The sequence below is a fragment of the Vidua macroura genome, chromosome 1 (assembly GCF_024509145.1).
Source record: "Vidua macroura isolate BioBank_ID:100142 chromosome 1, ASM2450914v1, whole genome shotgun sequence".
NCBI lineage: Eukaryota > Metazoa > Chordata > Aves > Passeriformes > Viduidae > Vidua > Vidua macroura.
Window position 1 is genome coordinate 154,141,902 of NC_071571.1, and position 20,577 is coordinate 154,162,478.

The 20,577-nt window shown below is 54.6% G+C and overlaps 1 protein-coding gene across 14 annotated transcripts in view; it reads left to right on the top strand.

Annotated features, from left to right (window-relative positions):
- SCRIB (scribble planar cell polarity protein) overlaps positions 1–20,577 on the top strand; it is a 107,630-nt gene that overhangs the window by 36,804 nt on the left and 50,249 nt on the right. For 12 of the 14 annotated variants that reach the window (XM_053990092.1, XM_053989986.1, XM_053990028.1 and 9 more), the window contains exons 16-20: positions 867–929; positions 14,085–14,174; positions 14,700–14,777; positions 16,689–17,003; positions 17,691–17,771. In XM_053990092.1, coding sequence (XP_053846067.1) covers positions 867–929; positions 14,085–14,174; positions 14,700–14,777; positions 16,689–17,003; positions 17,691–17,771 — 627 coding nt within the window. The remainder of the gene's footprint in view (positions 1–866; positions 930–14,084; positions 14,175–14,699; positions 14,778–16,688; positions 17,004–17,690; positions 17,772–20,577) is intronic. The other 2 variants (XM_053990012.1, XM_053990056.1) reach the window with 2 other exon arrangements.

Genomic DNA, 20,577 nt, shown 5'->3' on the forward strand with positions numbered 1-20,577 from the left:
CCTGAGAGCTCTGGAACTCAGCAGTGACTCCTCTGGGAGCTCCAGAGCTCAGCAGTGACCCTGAGAGCTCTGGAACTCAGCAGTGACTCCTCTGGGAGCTCTGGAGCTCAGCAGTGACTCTGGGAGCTGGATCAGCCCCAGGAGCTCTGGAGCTCAGCAGTGACCCTGAGAGCTCTGGAACTCAGTGGTGACTCCTCTGGGAGCTCTGGAGCTCAGGAATGACTCGAGAGCTGGTTCAGCTCCTCAGCTCTGGAGCTCAGCAGTGACCCCGGGAGCTCTGGAGCTCAGCAGTGACTCTGGGAGCTCTGGAGCTCAGCAGTGACTCTGGGAGCTGGATCAGCCCCAGGAGCTCTGGAGGTCAGCAGTGACTCTGGGAGCTGGATCAGCCCCAGGAGCTCTGGAGGTCAGCAGTGACTCTGGGAGCTCTGGAGGTCAGCAGTGACTCTGGGAGCTGGATCAGCCCCAGGAGCTCTGGAGCTCAGCAGTGACCCCGGGAGCTCCAGAGCTCAGCAGTGACTCTGGGAGCTCTGGAGGTCAGCGGTGACCCCGGGAGCTCCAGAGCTCAGCAGTGACCCCGGGAGCTCTGGAGGTCAGCAGTGACTTGGGAGCTCTGGAGGTCAGCAGTGACTCTGGGAGCTGGATCAGCCCCAGAGCTCTGGAGGTCAGCGGTGACCCCGGGAGCTCCAGAGCTCAGCAGTGACTTGGGAGCTGGATCAGCCCCAGAGCTCCAGAGCTCAGCAGTGACTCGGGAGCCGGACCGGTCCGGCGTGCCGTGCGTGTGTTGGGTGGTGGTGGTGGTCGTGGTGGCGGGTTTGGTTGATGCTCCACTAATCCGCATGCCTCTTTGCTGGTTCCTGTCCTAACAGGGGGTGTCGTTTGATCAAGCCAATAATCTGCTGATTGAACCTGCTCGCATTGAGGAGGAAGAGGTCTGTACCACTCCTACTGTTCTCTCTCTGCCAAAAATCATCCAGCCTGCTTGATTTGCTTCCCAGCCTCACCCGTTGTTGTAGGGGGAACTCTGATCTCTCTGGGTCAAGTGGCTTCTGGACCTGGCTGATGACAAACACGATGATTGTTTCCTCCTTGCTTTTCCCTTTTCCTCCTTTCCCGCCCTTGAGGTGAGAGTGGCTGCTGCAGAGCAGGAGTGAGATGGAAACGATGTAAAGACCAAAGGGGCTGAGGTGGGAAGTTCAGTTCCTATTTACTGTGTGTTGATGGAGAAGTGGAATTAAACAAATGGGTATTTCTGGACGTGTGGGTAACCCTGGAGGAGCAGAGACCTCAAGAATCAGCCAAGTGCTGTGTACTGACCCTTTGATAAAAGAAGGAGGATCTCAGGGCACTGTGCCACTGCCTGGGGAAAGTGGACTGGAGCCAGTGATTTGTGCATCTCCTGAAGCCTCCCCCAAATCCCTTCAAGGCTTAACATGCAGCACCTTGAGGTGTCAGAAAGGGGCAGTGGCGTCCAAGGGACCACAAAGCCCCTGGCATGGGGATGGTGAGAGTGCTAAGGGTTAAAATACTGTGGCTTCTTGGTTCATCCTCTGAGTGTGACCAGCTTCCTGCGCTTGTCTCCAGGTTTTCAGTGCCTGACCTGTGGGGTCAGTACCTTTCTGCAGGCACGTTTCCCAGGAGCTGCTGGAAGCAGAGTGCTCCTGCCACTGACAAGAAGCAGGAACAGCATCCCTGCTGACAGCTTGCACAGAGATGTCTCCCCTAGGACAGACAGTACAGGACCACCAGAGCCATGTGCTGCCTGGGAGTGCTGGCCGGGGTGTAACGTGGCCTGGGGTCCCACGGTCCGTCCGACCCCGGGCAGCCGTAGGTGTCCTGGACGGCGCTGGGCTGATAGGCACAACCTGCCCAGGTCCCTCAGGGTAGCTCCAGCCGCAGGCAAGCTTAACGAGCAGCTCTTTAAGTGGGATCAGCTCTTTGGGGAATTCAGCTCTTCAGTGATTTCAGCTCTTTGGTGAATTCAGCTCTTGGTGAATTCAGCTCTCTGTTTGCTAAGTTCCTTGTCAGACAGAGGGATGAGAGAGAAGAAGGCTGTGTGAGGTTCCACAGCAGTGTCTTTATTGGCAGCTTCTGCAGAGGGTGACAGTGACAGCTCTTCTGCCGAACTGGGCAGAACTGGGGGTTTATATAGGGTGCAGGGGTGTTGGAAATTGTCCAATCACCAGGGTCGGGGTGAATTTGACCTATAGTCTTACAGAGAGATAACAAGGGTCCGAGTGCAGAAGCTTCTTTGGTCCAGTCATCATGACTAGGCATTTCTTATCTTAGGCAAGTGACCGCCAGGGAGGCCTTGGAGGGCCTCTGACTGCTACAGGAGTGTCTCTGAGGACTTGGCTCTGCTGCTCCCTAAGGTGTGAAACAGATTTTTCTTGGTTTTGGAGTAAGGCTGTATCCTTTCCACCCAGGCAGAGCATGAGCTGGCTCAGGTGTGGTCCCCTGTTAGTGCATCTGGAGATTTCTCCATCTTTCTCCACCTCTAGGTCCCTGAAAACCACATTAGTATTTCTTGCATTTCTCTTCTGCGTAATCTTCTCATGCTGAAGGTCTTTTCCAGCCTCAATGATTCTGTGATTCCTGGGTGTGGCTGTGTGAGGCCCCAGGCTGGCTCTGGTGTCCCCTCAGCACAGCGCTGTTCCTGCACTGAGGAAAATGTGGCTGTGCAGCTCACAAGGAGCAGCATGCTAGAGAGCTCCCAGATTGGTGGGGGTACCTGGAGTCACCCAAGATTTGGAATACTTGATTGTCCTACAGCTCTGGGGGGTGCTCAGCAAGGGAGCTTGCAGGAGACCAGGTTGCTCCAAGCCCTGCCCAGCCTGTCCTTGAACACTTCCAAATGGCATCTGCCAGCTGCTTCAGGGATGATTCCTTGAGAACAATCATGGGATGATGGAGCTGAGCAGAGCAGAGAGCCTGGTGCCCTTGAGCAGCACAGTTTGAAGTTCATGAGACTGCTGTCACATTCCTTATATAATTTAATACATCCCTGGGAGAAGAGGGACTGCTGATTCCTGACTGGGTGTTCCTTATCCCTAAACCATAGCTGCGAGCTGGAGACTGGTCTTGTTGGAGCAGAACTGGAGAGGCAGGCCCAGCTTGTGCCAGCCCCCAGCGTTAGGCATGCCCAGAGCTGCTCTTGGTGCCAAGGGGGCTCTGCTGCAGCAGCAGAATAACTTTGTTAAAGCCTGGGATACCCTCTGCTGCAGCAGAAAAATAACTTTGTTAAAGTCTGGGATTCCCTCTGCTGCAGCAGCCATGAGTAACTTTGTTAAAGTGTGGGATTCCCTCTGCTGCTGCAGCCATGAATAACTTTGTTAAAGTGTGGGATTCCCTCTGCTGCAGCAGCCATGAATAACTTTGTTACAGTCTGAGATTCCCTCTGCTGCAGTGAAGAATAATTTTATTAAAGTCTGGGATGCCCAGTGGTGGATATCTGGCTCTGGGCTGGCTCTGTCCCAGTGTTTGATCTCCCTCCCCATCTGCCTTGCAGAGTGGCTTTGCTGGGGTGTAGAGAGGCTCTGAGAGGAGCAGAGCAGCGTGTTGAGCACCTGTGTGATGGCTCGAGGTTAGACCTGAGCTCTGTTTTCAGGTAGTTCTGATGGAGCAGCCTGGAAGGATGCTGGGCAGATTGCAGAACGGTGGAAGGAGGGTCCCAAGGTTGCAGGAACAGTGGAAGGAGGGTCCCAAGGTTGCAGGAACAGTGGAAGGAGGGTCCCAAGGTTGCAGAACGGTGGAAGGAGGGTCCCAAGGTTGCAGAACGGTGGGAGAAGGGTCCCAAGGTTGCAGGAACAGTGGAAGGAGGGTCCCAAGGTTGCAGAACGGTGGAAGGAGGGTCCCAAGGTTGCAGAACAGTGGAAGGAGGATCCCAAGGTTGTAGGAACAGTGGAAGGAGGGTCCCAAGTTTGCGGGACAGTGGAAGGAGGGTCCCAAGGTCGCAGGAACAGTGGAAGGAGGGTCCCAAGGTTGCAGAACGGTGGAAGGAGGGTCCCGTGGTTGTGGGACAGTGGAAGGAGGATCCCAAGGTTGCAGGACAGTGGAAGGAGGGTCCCAAGGTTGTAGGAACAGTGGAAGGAGGGTCCCAAGTTTGCGGGACAGTGGAAGGAGGGTCCCAAGGTCGCAGGAACAGTGGAAGGAGGGTCCCAAGGTTGCAGAACGGTGGAAGGAGGGTCCCATGGTTGTGGGACAGTGGAAGGAGGGTCCCAAGGTTGCAGGAACAGTGGAAGGAGGGTCCCATGGTTGTGGGACAGTGGAAGGAGGGTCCCAAGGTTGTAGGAACAGTGGAAGGAGGGTCCCAAGGTTGCAGGAACAGTGGAAGGAGGGTCCCATGGTTGTGGGACAGTGGAAGGAGGGTCCCAAGGTTGTAGGAACAGTGGAAGGAGGGTCCCAAGTTTGCGGGACAGTGGAAGGAGGGTCCCAAGGTTGCAGGAACAGTGGAAGGAGGGTCCCAAGGTTGCAGGAACAGTGGAAGGAGGGTCCCATGGTTGTGGGACAGTGGAAGGAGGGTCCCAAGGTTGCAGGAACAGTGGAAGGAGGGTCCCACGGTTGTGGTACAGTGGAAGGAGGGTCCCAAGGTTGCAGGAACAGTGGAAGGAGGGTCCCCAGGTTGTAGGAACAGTGGAAGGAGGGTCCCAAGGTTGCAGAACAGTGGAAGGAGGGTCCCCAGGTTGTAGGAACAGTGGAAGGAGGGTCCCAAGTTTGCGGGACAGTGGAAGGAGGGTCCCAAGGTTGCAGGAACAGTGGAAGGAGGGTCCCAAGGTTGCAGAACAGTGGAAGGAGGGTCCCAAGGTTGTAGGAACAGTGGAAGGAGGGTCCAAGGTTGCAGAACGGTGGAAGGAGGGTCCCAAGGTTGCAGAACAGTGGAAGGAGGGTCCCATGGTTGTGGGACAGTCGAAGGAGGGTCCCAAATTGTGTTTCAGTGCCCGAGGCTGCTCTGCTGTAGCAAAGGCTGGTGCCATCCACATCCTTGGGTATGCCCAGCCTTGGGTAACCCGTGTCCTGCAGAGCCCCTGCAGATCCAGGAGCTGCAGAGGGCTCTGTGCTGCCAAAGCTTCTGCTGCTGGGGGATATGGACAGGATTCTGTCCCTCGCTCTGCCCAGGGACAGAAGGAGCTGCCATTCCACTCCCTGGGAAGGAGAGAAGGTTTCCAGAGGTGCTGGATGTCTTCTTTGCTGCTGCTCAGGTGTCACATCCTGTTGCTCTGCAGTCAGGAGTGAGTCTTGAAGGAGCCTCATCCTGTGGAAGCTGCTCAGGAATGTCACCATTTGTGTTGGAATGCCAGCCTCAAGCCTGGCACCAGTTCCTATTTGCCAGCAGCAGATGTGGCAGCACAGCCTGGTCCTGGTCCTGGAGCATCCCCTGCTCAAAGGGTTCAGTTTTGGAGAGGCTCCTCAGGTAGTGGGGGGCACTGGGATGTGCTGGGAGCCATCCTGAGCTCAGGGACTCAGCTGTGGAAAGGCCAGCACAGGGACTGGGAGCACTGGGATGTGCTGGGAGCCATCCTGAGCTCAGGGACTCAGCTGTGGAAAGGCCAGCACAGGGACTGGGAGCACTGGGATGTGCTGGGAGCCATCCTGAGCTCAGGGACTCAGCTGTGGAAAGGCCAGCACAGGGACTGGGAGCACTGGGATGTGCTGGGAGCCATCTTGAGCTCAGGGACTCAGCTGTGGAAAGGCCAGCACAGGGACTGGGAGCACTGGGATGTGCTGGGAGCCATCCTGAGCTCAGGGACTCAGCTGTGGAAAGGCCAGCACAGGGACTGGGAGCACTGGGATGTGCTGGGAGCCATCCTGCCTCTCTGCCTGGAGCTGCTCCTCGCTGCTGCACACGTGGAGCTCTTCCCCTTGCTCTGGTTTTGCATTTATGGGGTGAGTGTGTGCTTCATCAGGGCATTGTCAGACTTGGAATTCTTATGTAGCAAATTTGATTTTCCCACAATGTGACCCATAAATTTCAAACCTGAAAAAATTTAATAAACCTCTTGTGTAGTGCAGGAGAGGTGACGTCACCTGGGTTTGCTCACCTGGCTTGACTGGAATATGACAGAATGGAGTCTTTTTGATGTTTTAAAAAAAGATAAACACTCCCATTTCTCTTGTTTAATTTTAAAGATGATCGAAGTTCCTACTGAGCAAAGAAAAATGCGCCATATTTTCTACTTTAATTTGTCTGGCTTTTAATTTACTGCCATCAAAATGTTTTTATGACCTTTTCCTACTGGGTTGAAGAGTCCTCAGTGTTTTTATGGAATCATAGAATGGCTTGGATTAGAAGGGACCTTTTAATTGTCACCCAGTGCCACTCCCTGCCATGGGCAGGGGCACCTTCCACTGTCCCAGGTTGCTCCCTGCCCTGTCCAACCTGACTTTAAACACTTCCAGGGATGGGACAGCCACAGCTTCTCTGGGCAGCTGGGGCCAGTGTTCTGCCACCTTTCCAGGCCATGACCCTCTGGTTTGGAGGTGGGTTTGTGATCTCTTCCTGTGAATGTACAACCTCACCCATGGACCTGTGTCAAGGCACGACTGGGACACGAGTCACCCACAAAGTGTCAGAGATGGAGGATTGATTCATGTGACTCCTGCTTGTTCCTCATCACTGATCCCTGTCTCAGCTGCAAGTTTTGTCTGATCCAGAGTTCTCTGGGGACCAAGGAGCAAAGTGTGGAACGATTCACACAAATGCAATCCCACCTGCGGTTCCCTTTGCCTGCTCCAAGAGTGGGGCAGGATCATTTTGGTTCTGCTCTGCCACACAATCATCTCGTTGGCCTTCACAGGGAGAGCAGAAAGCAGCAGGAAAGCGAATGATGGAGTGAAAATTGATGTTTAAACAGAGTGCTACAGCAAATCCAGCTCTCCCTGCTGCTTCAGGCAGGTGCCCTGTGTGTAACAGACGGGTTTTGCTGCTTGGGACCAGGGTTATGTACAAGAGTCAGGCATTACAATAACCCCCATAGAAATTATGGGGGCTGAGGCATTTACCTGCCTTAAAACTGGTCCCTGTTTGCTGCAGTGTGCCCTGTCACTGGAGGAGAGCAGGAGCTCACAGCCAGTTCCAAGGCATTGCAGTGGGAAACAATCCCCAGCCTGGGCACTGGAATGAGGCCAGACTGGGACAGGTTGGCATTTCTGGATGATACAGTTTAGCTGAAAAAGGGCTGTGCTCAACTCAGGAACAACAAAGCTGAGTTGCAAGGAAGATAACAGATGATTTGGAGGAGGTGCTGAAGTCTCCTACCACGACTGGCAACTCAACTCTATGCTCTGGTTAGTAAGTCGGTCAAACTTTTCATTAAATATAGCTTGTTTCATCCTGTTATGCAGTGTGTGAGACACACAGATTCCTCCTCCAGGGAGAACCCCAAAACTACTCCATATTTCTGCTTCTGGAGGAATTAGAAAACTTATTTTTAATCTGTCATTTGTTAGATCATTGTCTTCATTGTATTTTATCTTGTGCAGTCTCTTCCCTGCTGGCTGACCCATTGCCTGCTTGTCTTTGGTTTAATTCTATGGAGACCAGTCCTGACTTCTTCCAGCCTTCCTTTTGCTGGATTAGAGAAACCAAATATTTCTGGTGTTCTCTGGTAAGAGGGATTTCCATTTATTCCCTGCCTTTTCTTTCAGCTGATCTACCTGAGCCCAGGTTTGGTGACCATAGGCAACATGAGAGTGTATCCAGACCTTAATCACTAAATCTCATACTTCTTTTTCCACTTCAGATATGGCAGTTCCTGTTCCTGGATGGGAATTTTTCTTTGTTCATACCTTTATTACACCTTTAGCTTTTCTTCCTGTATCCTTCAGGACTTGGGGAGCTTTGGCCTCCAAACAAGGTGCACTTAGAGATGTCTCTGCCTGTTTGTTCTGAGGCAGGTGATGCCAGGTTTAATGGAAGTTTTCCATGTGTTCCACTGTTCCATGGATAAATGCTCTCCTCCTCAAGGCCTGCCCTTAGCAGCATAGTGTTGAAGTAGGTTTTAGGAGAGTTGTAAACTCCCCAGTCTTTATAGTCTTGTAATTGTGTATTAAAATGATGGGTAAAAGGACCTTTAGAACAGTCTGAAATTGCTGGGCTGAGAAGAGTCTCCAGTGGAATTTTATAGTGGAAAATATAGTGAAGAAAAATGGCTGTTCCAAGGGATTCACCACACAAGAAGGGTCAGTAAGAACAGGAATAAAAATTCTGTGCTGCTGAAGAGATGAAATGGAATGTGTTCTAGTGTTACCTGTTCCAGCTGAACCTGGGTGTAGGTTTTCATCCTGTTTCTGGTTCTGTAATGGTTTGAGGATTGGTAGCTTTGGACAATGCTTTTTGCTTCTCTTTAAGCATTTGAGTGTTTTGATTTCCAGAGAGACCCTGTCCTGCTGCACTCTGTAGTTTGGCCAGGCCAGATCCTAGCAGGATTCCCTTCTTTTTCTATCTCTGTGCCCCTGACAAAGCTGGCTCCCAACTGTGATAAGAAGAAAATGCCAGCTTCCTAAGTCCCACTTTGTGTGGTTCATTAATGAAATAACTAATCCTGGAATCCCATTTTGTGTAGTTCATTAATGAAATAACTAATCCTGGAATCATAAAGCAGCCCAGGCTGAAGGGGCCTTGAAAGGCCCAAGGTTTTGAGGGGAAGGAGCCTTGGTGAGGCTCTCAGCACCCAGCCTGTCACATCCAGGGATGTGACTCAGCACCTCCCTGTGGAGTTTGTCACAGTGAAGGATTGTTGTCAGTGCAAACATCTCTTCCATGCACCAAGATGAAATCAGGCCTTTATATAGACACATAGCAGCACTCTGATGTGGGTCTGTATCTATAGCCCTGGCACACAGCTGTCAGAGAGGGGTCTCGTGTCATGTGTGAATATTCACGTAGCTGTGGGAACCTTGGCTTTTATTGATGCTTCAAGTGTAACCATATTCCATGTTTTTAAAAAGCATCCTTGCTTCCTTCTCCCATTTGGGAAATGTGGTCACTGTCCTCAAGTCTCCTGAGGAAGGGATGTGCAGGAGCAGAGCAGCACCCTGAGCATGGCAGGTCCCTGTCCCATCTGCTCCCAGTCCCTCTGTCCCCAGTGGGGCTGTGGCAGGTCCCTGTCCCTGTTCCCAGTGCTGCTGTCCCCAGTGGGGCTGTGGCAGGTCCCTGTCCCTGTTCCCCATGCTGCTGTCCCCAGTGGGGCTGTGGCAGGTCCCTGTCCCTGTTCCCAGTGCTGCTGTCCCCAGTGGGGCTGTGGCAGGTCCCTGTCCCTGTTCCCCATGCTGCTGTCCCCAGTGGGGCTGTGGCAGGTCCCTGTTCCCAGTGCTGCTGTCAAAGGTCCCATTTGGGGTTCTGTGCTTTGCACTGGTTTTGTGGAGGTGTTGAGTGGGAAGTCAGTGAAGTGCTCAAACTCCTCTGCCCTGTGCCCACCATCTCTGTCCTCCTGATACCTTTTCCTTTGAGACCTACATCCATTGGAACAGAGGAAGGAATAATATCAGAGCCAGGAAACCTCCAGCCCAGGGGCTGCTCTCCTGCCAAGGCTGCTTTTCCCTTGTGCTCCTTTTCCACTGTCTGGGGTTAATTTAGCTCTCAGCAGTCACACAGCAATCTCCCATCTCCCTTTTGCTCACTGTTATTTTCAGCCTGTCTCCTTGTCCCTATGAGCTGTCACTGACCAAAGCCAGACAGATTTAGCTCTTCTCATCTTTCCTGGTGAATCAGTGCCTCCAGCTCCTGCTCTTCCCTGTCCCAGCTGTGTGCACCCAGGGTGAGAAGAATCCCAGAGTTATTTAGGTTAGAAAAGACCTCCAAGACCATCAAGTTCAACCTCTGACTGATCCACACCTCGTTACCAGCCCAGAGCACTGAGTGCCACATCCAGTCATTCCTTGAACTCCAGGGATGGTGACTCTGCCACCTCCCTGAGCAGCCCCTGCCACTGCCTGGGGACCTTTTCTGGGAAGAAATTCTTCCTGATGTCCAACCTAAACCTTGAGGCTCTAGTGTGACAGTTACAAACTGATGTGTTGTGTTGTATGACACTGACTGACCACCTGTCAGAGCCAAGTGACAGGAGCTGAGGGGCCCCGGCCTCAGCAGGACAAAGGGATCCTTCCACTGGTGGGTGCTCAGCTCCTGGCACTCTGTGGATCAAGATTTCTGGGCTGTTCATGCCCATGTATAAGGCACCGTGGAGATGCCATCCATGGTTTTGTCTGATCCTCTCCCATTCCTTTTATACATTTCAGTCCCACAGAATCTAGTGGCAATCAATTATTAATTTACTTGAGCTTTATATCAAAAAACACTTTTTAAGCCTGCCACTGATATTTCATTTGGTATCTTACTGAGTTCCATTGAATATCCCTAATTCTTTTGTGATTACAAACAGGGAATAATCATCTCCTATAAAGTTATTAATGGCATGAAAAGATAAAAAGGGTCTATCTCCCCCTCCTGAATTGGAAGGCTCCCAGCCTCCCCTCATATAGAATTATTTAAATTCTGTCTGCTTTAGAGGAAAGCCACGCCTGACAGATCTTGACAGAACCCAGATTCTTGTTTCTCTCCGGATGGCTCTTACCTGGTTCTTGGCTTGTACACCACACACCTGTACCAGCCTTGGCTGAGGCCAGTGCCAGCTCTTGGAGCACAGGTTCTGTGTTTTGCACAAGTCTGTGAACCTTCACTTCATCAGCTGAGGCTGGAGTCTTCTCAGAATGAAATAGTTTGGGTTTTGAGAGACCTGGTTTTCATAGAATCCAGCTGTTCCTCATGAGAGCCATTTGTGTGCCTGCTAAGAGCCACATGTGTTCCTCAGTTGCTCCTGGGATGGTGTCTGGGTGAGGAGCTGATGGTCACAGGCATCCTTCTGTGTAGTTTCTCAGTCCATCAGCACAGTGTAAGGGGTCACAGGGTACAAAAAGCCCAGAATTTGGAAATGCTCTATAAGCACCTCAGAGATCTCAGGCAAATGTTGAGACTCTTGAACACAAGTTGTCCAGCCCTTTTGATTTTTGAAAAGGCTATTGATGACATTTAATGGATTCTTCAGCTGCTGTTAAAGTGGGATCCCTCACCTTCACGTGGCACCTGTCCCTCGTCACATGCGTGTCCCAACAAAAATCCAAATTATTTATTGCAGAGTGCATTTCCTGTGTCAGTATGACAGTCTCAAATAAATCTTTTGGGACATGTAAATGCCAGGATTGGATACTGAGAGTCAGGGAATCAGTAAGGTTGGAAAAGACCTTGAAGATCAGCAAGTCTAACCATCAACCCAGCAGCACCACTGTGTTCATCACTAAACCGTGTCCTCAGGTGCCATATCCACATGTGTTTTGAACACTTCCAGATATGAGGACTCCACAGCTGTCCTGAGCAATCCATGTCAGGGCTGGACAGCCATTTACAGGAAGGAATTTTCCCAGCATCCCATCTAAACCACTCCTGGCACAACTTGAGACTGTTGGCCCTTGTCCTGTCCCTTGTTCCCTGGGAGCAAAGCCTGACCCCCACCTTGTTCCACCTTCCTGTCAGGGAGTTGTAGAGACTGAGAAGGTCCCTCCTGAGCCTCCTTTTCTCCAGGCTGAGCCCCCTCAAGCTGCCTCAGTTGCTCCTGCTGCTCCAGACCTTTCCCCAGCTCTGTTCCTGTGTCTGCACTTGCTGATGCCCCACAATGTCGTTCTGGTTCTGAGAGGCCCCAGACTGACCCCAGCTGTGTGCATCCACATGTACAGCCATTTATAAATTGATGCCTTTCTATCTTCTGGAGAAGATGTGAAGCCCTTGAGCCCCACTCCTGTGGGTGTGTTTGCAGGAAGAACTTTGTCTTTCAGCAGCTCTGAGCTTTGTCCCATGAGTCCTGTGGGTGCAATGGTTGGTGTCTGCCGTGCCCCTGGCAGGCTGCAGGAATCCTCAATGATGAGTTGCACGGCACAGCAGCAAATTTGGACTGCCCCAAATCTGTTGGGCAGCACCCAGATGTCTCTGGCTGCTACCTGAAAGTGAGTCTGTCCAGGTGTGCAGTTACTTCTGAGAGCTGGGAATTCTTGCAGGAGCAAGTGAGTCTGTTAACAGACAAGGGTGGGTGGGTGAGCTTTAAGGTCCCTTGCACCCAAGCCATTCCATGGTTCCATTTTAAAAGACAGTTACACCAAAAGCCATATGAGAGCTGGGTTGAGGTGGCCCCGTTCATGTTTGGGGTGTCCCCAAAGAGGCACAGGCAGGGCTGAGGTCACGAGGTGGAACTGCTTCCCTGGCTCGTGGTTGGTGCCACTGATGGTGAGCGGGTTCCCAGTGGGAGCCAGGGCAAAGGATGGCAGCTCAAAGTGTGGCAGCTTTTCCAATTTCCCCACTTTCCCCCTGGCACCACAGCACTTTTCCTGCAGGGCTGGACCCCTGCTGAGGAACTGTGATGAGTTCTCCATGAAGGTTTGTCCTTTCTGCAGAGGGAGAAGCAGCGAGTTTTGGTGAGATCAGATCATCTGAGATGGGCTGTGGGTGGATCTGGCAGGAACTGGCAGAGCAGAGCACCTCAGCTTGTTTCACATTTCCTGCAGGGGGTTTCTGGTTTGGTTTCTGTTTTGACCTTAGCAGAATATGGAGCTCCACAAGCCATTGGTTCTGTCGTTGCAGAAGTGAAAGAGGGTTGGAAGGGAAGTGTTAAGGAATCTCCTGCTTCCTTTGCTGCCCATGCTGTGGCCATGTGGAGCTGACAGTGGCACTTGACATCTCTGCAGCAGCCTCTCTCCATCCTGGGCTTTGTTTCCAAAGAGGTGACATGGAGGACGGCCAGTTTGGTTCTCTAGAGGAGTCTGTGCTCATTTTTGTCACTTAGCTCACCAGCTCCTTAGTCCTTGGCCCTGAGAGAGTCCATCTGTCCTGTTCCTTTCCCTGTGTCCTACCACATGCTCCCTGTCTTCCTTCTTGTGACTGTGGCATTGGGAATGGTTCATGCTGGTGTCCTTAAAAGAAAGAGCTTCAGCTCCAGCCAGATCAGCTGTTGGCAGTGGGCGTGATTGGCTATGTGGAGGTGGGAGGTAGGAGAAGACTTGTGGCTTGCTCAGCTGTGATCCTGAGCAGCTGGAGCAGAGCAGACGGGGTTTTTGGAGTTGTGTGTTGATTTCCATCAATACAACAAAGCCAAGTGTCCATCCAGAGTCTTCTGGACAAGGTGCCATCCTTGTCACTGCACACTATGCTGGGGTGACCTGGAATCCTCCAGTGGCTGCTGGAATTACACTCAAAGGGAGCCCCATGGCAGAGCCAGGCTGTGGTGTGAATGCTGTCCCCGTTCTGTGATCCAGTTCCAGTCCGTGGCTGCCCACTTTGCCTCGTGGTGGAATCCCCTCTGCTGTGTCCACTGTGGGCAGGCTGACTGTTGGGTCAGGGCTCAGCTGTGGGCAGGGATTTGTGTGTTCCATGCCTTGTGGTGGTGCTGCCTCTGAGGCATGAGTGCCACGGCTCACCCACAGGTGCCACAGGTCCCCCAGTATGTCCCACAGGTGCCACGGTTCACCCACAGGTGTCACAGCTCCCCCAGCATGTCCCACAGGTGCCACAGGTCCCCCAGTGTGTCCCACAGGTGCCACAGCTCACCCACAGGTGCCATGGCTCCCCCAGGGTGTCCCACAGGTGCCACGGCTCACCCACAGGTGTCACAGCTCCCCCAGGGTATCCCACAGGTGCCACGGCTCACCCACAGGTGTCACAGCTCACCCAGCATGTCCCACAGGTGTCACAGCTCCCCCAGGGTGTCCCACAGGTGTCACAGCTCACCCAGGGTATCCCACAGGTGCCACGGCTCACCCACAGGTGCCATGGCTCCCCCAGGGTGTCCCACAGGTGCCATGGCTCCCCCAGGGTGTCCCACAGGTGTCACAGCTCACCCAGCATGTCCCACAGGTGCCACGGCTCACCCACAGGTGTCACAGCTCACCCAGCATGTCCCACAGGTGCCATGGCTCCCCTAGGGTGTCCCACAGGTGCCACAGCTCCCCCAGTGCCAGGAGGTGGCCGGCAGTTGCTGTTTCTCATGAAGAGAGCCGTCCCCTGCTCCCGGTGCCCTGACCCGTGCCCCTGTCCCTTCTGCTTGCAGCTGACCCTGACCATCGTGCGGCAGACGGGGGGGCTGGGCATCAGCATCGCTGGGGGCAAGGGCTCCACGCCCTACAAGGGGGACGACGAGGTAAGGCCTGGGCCCTGCCCTGCTGAGACAGCTCCTTTTGGGGACTGGGTCTCCCCGGCTGCAGGTGGGGTGTCCTTGCGTGGGAGCAGCCCTGAATCCCCCCAGAGGGGAGGTTGGTGGGGTGGAGCAGACTCCTGCCCTGTGCCAGGATGGTCTGACCTGGAGCAGCCACGGGAGCAGGGGGTTCCTCCCCAGCTGTGGGGCACAGGGGTGTGGGGTTGTTCTCCACCTGGTGGCATCAGCTGCATCGTGTGATGCCAGTTCCACTGGAAGAGGGGTAAGGTGTCATTCCCTGGTCTTGTGTCTCACTGGGGGCAGCCCTGCCGTGGGGTTTCTGTCCCCCTCATCACCTTGGGGTAGCCCTGCAGTGGGGTCTCTGTTCCCCCTTCCCAGCTCCTGAGCTGCCATGTCCCCTCATTCTGGGTTCAGGACTGGCAGGACTGGAGCTGAGGGGCTCAGCACTGGGTCTGCACTCCCAAGGGGTAAGGAACAGGCTCTCCATAGAACAGAGGGTTTTGTTTCCAGGGCATCTTCATTTCCCGCGTGTCTGAGGAGGGTCCTGCAGCTCGGGCAGGGGTCCGTGTTGGTGACAAGCTCCTGGAGGTAAGGATTGACTCCTGACGAAGCAAATGCTTCTGATAGCTTGGAGTGGGGGTGTGAGATGATTGGGAATGGATTTGCATCGCACATGTTTTAGACCAAATGAAGCACTGGGAGACATGTAAGAGCTAAACAAAATCCCTTTGACTCAGAGATATTTGTTTAATTTACGTTACCATGAATCTTTTGTTGCTTTATAAGCTCCTGCATTTACTCTGGCCCAGCTCTGAAGTGTTGTGTGGCCCAGGTGGGAAGAAATACAATACAAGAATACACACCTGGGCAGAGCAAAAGTTAACCTTGTAAAATAACTTCTTACCCAGGGAGCCAGCCATGGGAATTGTTTGGGTGGGAAGGAACCTTAACACTCATCTCGTTTCACTCCCTGCCATGGGCAGGAACACCTTCCACTAGCCCAGGCTGCTCCAAGCCCCATCCAGCCCAGGCTGCCTGGGCCTGATCCTCTGGTTCTCCCTTACGTGCCATACTCGAGATGATCTGCTCTGTGACATTCCCACACCAAGGGATTGTCACACTGACAGCTCTGGGTGTTCCAGGGGTGTGAGCAGGTGCGTGTCCCTTCTGGAAGATGAACAGGGGTCGACCTGAGTTGTGTTGAATTTTGCTGAATTTTGTTGGTGGAGATGGTTCTGTGGGGGGGTTATCTGTCTGGGATGATAGAGGTGTAGGGAATTCAGGACTCCCTGTGGGGAAGGAATTCCTCTGAAAGGCCCTTTCCTTGGTTGCCCTGGCCTGGGACAGGTAGCAGGTGCTGTGGGAATGCAGGAAAACCTCCCAGAGGTCTGGACACACCAGTGGGAGCAGGGCCCAGGTGGGGTGTGAGGGGCTGAGCCACTTCCCTCAGGCAGCAGTGGTTGGGATTGGGATGGGTGTGAGACTGGGGCTGTGTGAGGGAGCACTGGGTGTGAGGTTGGGGCTGTGTGAGGGAGCACTGGGTGTGAGGTTGGGGCTGTGTGAGGGAGCACTGGGTGTGAGGTTGGGGCTGTGTGAGGGAGCACTGGGTGTGAGGTTGGGGCTGGATGTGAGGGAGCACTGGGTTTGAGGTTGGGGCTGTGTGAGGGAACACTGGGTGTGAGGTTGAGGCTGTGTGTAGATTGGGCTGGGTGCAGGGGGAGGCTGGGTGTGAGGTTGGGGCTGGTTGTGAGGGGACACTGGGTGTGAGGGGACACTGGGTGTGAGATTGGGCTCTGTGCAGGTTGGGCTCTGTGCAGGTTGGGCTGTGTGTGAGGGGACACTGGGTGTGAGATTGGGCTCTGTGCAGGTTGGGCTCTGTGTGAGGGGACACTGGGTGTGAGGTTGGGCTCGGTGTGTGTCAGGCTCTGTGCAGTTTAGGCTGTGTGTGAGGGGACACCGGGTGTGAGGTTGGACTCGATGTGTGTCGGGCTGTGTGTGAGGGGACACCGGGTGTGGGGTCGCGGCTCGGTGTGTGTCAGGCTGTGTGCAGGTTGGGCTGTGTGTGAGGGGACACTGGGTGTGAGGTTGGGCTCGGTGTGTGTCAGGCTGTGTGTGAGGGGACACTGGGTGTGAGGTTGGGCTCGGTGTTTGTTGGGCTCTGTGCAGGTTGGGCTTGGTGTGTGAGGGGACACTGGGTGTGAGGTTGGGCTCGGTGTGTGAGGGGACACTGGGTGTGAGGTTGGGCTCGGTGTGTGAGGGGACACTGGGTGTGAGGTTGGGCTCTGTGCAGGTTGGGCTCTGCAGGTTGGGCTGTGTGTGAGGGGACACTGGGTGTGAGGTTGGGCTCGGTGTGTGAGGGGACACTGGGTGTGAGGTTGGGCTCGGTGTGTGTCAGGCTCTGTGCAGGTTGGGCTGTGTGTGAGGGGACACTGGGTGTGAGGTTCGGCTCGGTGTGTGTCGGGCTCTGTGCCAGGGCAGGCTGTCGCTCTCCGTGCCCAGGTGAACGGAGTGTCCCTGCACTGTGCCGAGCACCACGTGGCCGTGGAGGCGCTGCGGGGCTCGGGCAGCTCCGTGTCCATGACGGTGCTGCGGGAGCGGATGGTGGAGCCCGAGAACGCCATCACCGTCACCCCCCTGCGGCCCGAGGACGACTACAGCCCCCGGGAGCGGCGCGGGGGGCTGCGCTTCCCCGAGGGCCCCGAGGCAGCCCCGGCCACCGAGCGGTTCTCCACCTGCCTCATGCGCAACGAGAAGGGCCTCGGCTTCAGCATCGCTGGTGGCAAGGGCTCCACTCCTTACCGGGCTGGGGACACGGTCAGTCTGATCCCCTGGGGCTCATTCATCCCTGGGCGTGCAGCAGTGCAGCCTGGCCCTGGGCTGGTGGGCCGGGTGGTCTCTGAGAGCCAGGTGCTCTTAAGTCAGGGAATCGCGGAGTTCTAGCATGGTTTGTGTTTGGAGGAACCTTGAAGCTCACCTTGTCGTGGCCAGGTTCCACTGTCCCAGGTTGCTCCAAGTCCTGCCCACCGTGGCCTTCAACACTTGCAGGGATCCAGGGGCAGCCACAGCTTCTCTGGGCAACCTGTGCTAGGGCCAAACCGCCCTCAGAGGGAACAGTTCCTTCCCAAGATCCCATCCATCCCTGCCCTCTGGCAGTGGGAAGCCATTCCCCCTTATGCTGTCACTGCAGGCCCTTGTCCAAAGTCCCTCTCCCTCTTTTTTATAGAAGGAGGATGGCTGGGGCTCCCAATCCCTGACAGTGATATCTAATCCTGCTGCTGCCCTCTTGGCACAGATTCCCAGCTCTGGGCCACGGGAGGACTTTGCTGCCAGGGGCTCTGTGAGCAGAGGGTTTGTGTGGAGCGGGGAACGAACGGGAAGCGGCAGGGCAGGGGAAAGGTCTGTGGAGGGGAGAGGTCTGAGACGTGTCTGGGAACGGGTTTGGAGAGCCAGGCTCAGGTGGGGACAGCCCAGGCTGCTGTGACCTCCCTGACTGTGCTGCAGGGGATCTTCATCTCCCGGATTGCGGAGGGTGGAGCAGCCCACCGGGACGGGATCCTGCGCGTCGGAGACCGAGTCATCTCGGTGAGTGTGGGTGCAAGGAAGGCTGGCTCGGCTCAACGCCCTTCCTCATGCAGGGGCTGCTTCTCTGTTACTGGAGCTGCATTTTGGGAGTCCTTTTGTCAGCTCCTGAGCCTTCTGGGAGAGCGTTTAATTTGGGTGGTCCTCCCCTGTCTGGTGGTGGGTGCAGTTACACCTCCCCTTTCCCCAAATGCTTTATGCAAGTGCTTTCCCCAGGAACGGCGTGGAGGGAGGGGACACGGCAGCACTGCCCAGCCTGGTGTCCCTCTGGAGCCTGGGGGGCTCAGCCACGGGGAGGGGGGAGCCCTTGGGGCACAGGGGGGGTGGGCTGCAGCAGAAGGAGCTGCCCAGGGGTGCTGTGGAGCTGGGCAGGGATACCTCAGTGCTTCCCTGCTTCACGTGGAGCTCTGCCCTCAGCCTCCCATCCTGTCCCTGCGGATCTCACTGCTCTCACCTGTGTCTGTGCCTCCTGGTCCTCACTCCCCTCCTGCGGGAGCCTCTCCCCAGCTCGCATGCTGCCTGGGAAACCTGCAGGTCCTGGTGCTGGTGGTGGGTTTCTGGCCCAGCTGCTGTGGTAAGAGCACGCATTACCACAGCGCTGGCGTGAGTAAACACTGATACAGCCTCGTCAGTGCTGGCTTCTGTCTGCTCTATCCCTGGCCGGGGGCTGTGTTGTATTTGCTCAGGCACAACGTTTTAGTGGAGCTTGGGCCCAGGTCTGACACTGGTGTCTTGGCAGGAAGCTTGAACTGGTATGGCATCTCTCACTCCCTTCTAGTGCTCCCCACTGCCCAAAATCAAGCCCTGACCCTGATTAATGCCAGATAGACTGGATTATTTTGGATTTGCTCATGTTTTGATGCTCCATGGTACGGAGGCAGTTCCGAGGCCCATCATTTGGGGTTGGTTTGCTCGACCTGTGGAAAAAGGAGACACAAAATCTTAGAACAGATTCAAAAGTCAAACCTGCCTTCACCCTGCTTCAGCAGCTCTATTTATATACATGGGCAGCTTCACAGGAAAAGCAGATCTAATTCCCTGGTAATAGCTTGCAGTGGATTCCTTATGGGATGTGTGAGTTCAGGGCTTACAAAGTTGGGATTTTGCTGGATTTTGATGTGGCTGAGGCATTGCTGTCATTATTCCTGACACCCCCAGTGGGGTCCCCTCAGTTCCCTGTGCTGAGGTGTGTGTGACTATCTTAGAGGTTTGGTGCTGAGCACCAGCTGAAGCTCAGATCCCATGCTCACCTCTGAGGAGTGCAGGAACATGTCACCTTTCAGGAGAACACCCCCACGACTTCCAAGCCTGTTTACCACACTCTTTGGAAGCAGCAATTGCCCATTTTTATTGGAAAGCTTCCACGATGCCATGGTTTCTAGGATATGGTGCCTGTATCTGCATGGGGAAGGGGAGGACCCTCGCTGGGTACAGGGCCCATTTCCAAAGCTCTCCTGGTCATGCTCAGCTCTCACTTTGCCAAAGAATTCTGGTTTTTTAATAAATACAGCACAGCTTCCTGCTCTTCCCCTGTGCTCTAAATCCTCCTGGACTTCTCATCAGGAGAAGAACTGGGATCGCTCCTTTGACTTTCTTAGGGGAGCTTTGAGCACATGGATTAAAGAGCCCAGCTAGGTCTCCCCAAAGTTAGCACCCCTCAACATGCCCCAGTGCCTGTCACTCATTCCCCAGCTTCCCTGTGTTCCTGTGTCTCTTGGGAGTCATTTTGGGGGGAAAGACACTGGATAGGAACCTGCTGAGGGGGTGCTGGAGAGCTGGAGTTGTGGGATGGGAATCCAACAGGGAGGGTGCAGGACTGGAAGCAGTTGCTAAGGGCAGCTGATTTTTTTGGGATGGGACTTGGAAGAAAACTGACTGTGGGGAGAGGTAGGATAGTGGTGGGTGACACGTGGAGTCCTAATGATGCAGTGTGACCCCTTGGAGATTTCCCAGGATAATATAATTCCCTGGCACAGAGAGAAACATGTGGAGCAGGGAAAGGACAGACACTGTCCCTTCCCCATAGCACTCGGAGAGCCATACTGCATGGCTTGCTTTGCTCTCTAGCTAGATAAAGGCCATGGAAAATTAGCTGCCCCAAAAGCTGGGCAGCCACCAGGATTGCCAGGTGGTGGAGAGTTACTGGGTGAAATGCTCCAAGGGCTGTTACATTTGAGACAGCTCTGACTCCTGGAGTCCTGTGCCCTGGTCCTTGCTCTGGGAGGCACCGCTGTGCCCTTCTGGTCTGACCCCATCTGACCACCCTCATCCTCTGAGGGGCAGGAAAACAGCAGAGGGGACGTGAGGAACAAGAATGGGCTGTGCTGCAGCAGGTCTGTGCGTGCAGTATCATTGCAGTGTCCAGAGTCAGAGCAAGGCTTGGAAGGGACCTTAAAGATCGTCTTGTTCCCTCTCAGTGAGCAGTTTGGCCTTGATGTGGTGATAGAACCAAAGAGCCAAGTCTCTCCTGCGTGTTGCCTTTGTTAACCATCAGAGGAGCCAAGGAATCCTCCCTTCCCAGTCCCCTGGACTCACGGCTGCTGCTTTCCCTGCTCCCAGCTGCAGCCATCAGCAGGGGAAAGTGCAGCCTCCAGGCGTGGGACACGGTGCAGACACAGCTGGTCCCAGATGGCAGGGGCAGGAGGGGGGCAGTGCCCTTACAGGTGTACACCTGAGCACAGGTGGTGCTCAGAGGGCAGGAGCACAGCCAGCTTCTCCCTGGTGCTGCCCTCTGGCTCCTCAGGCTTCAGCTTGCTGGGGGAATGGCACACGCCGTCCCTCGCTCACCCCAGTCAGCGCTCCTGCCTGC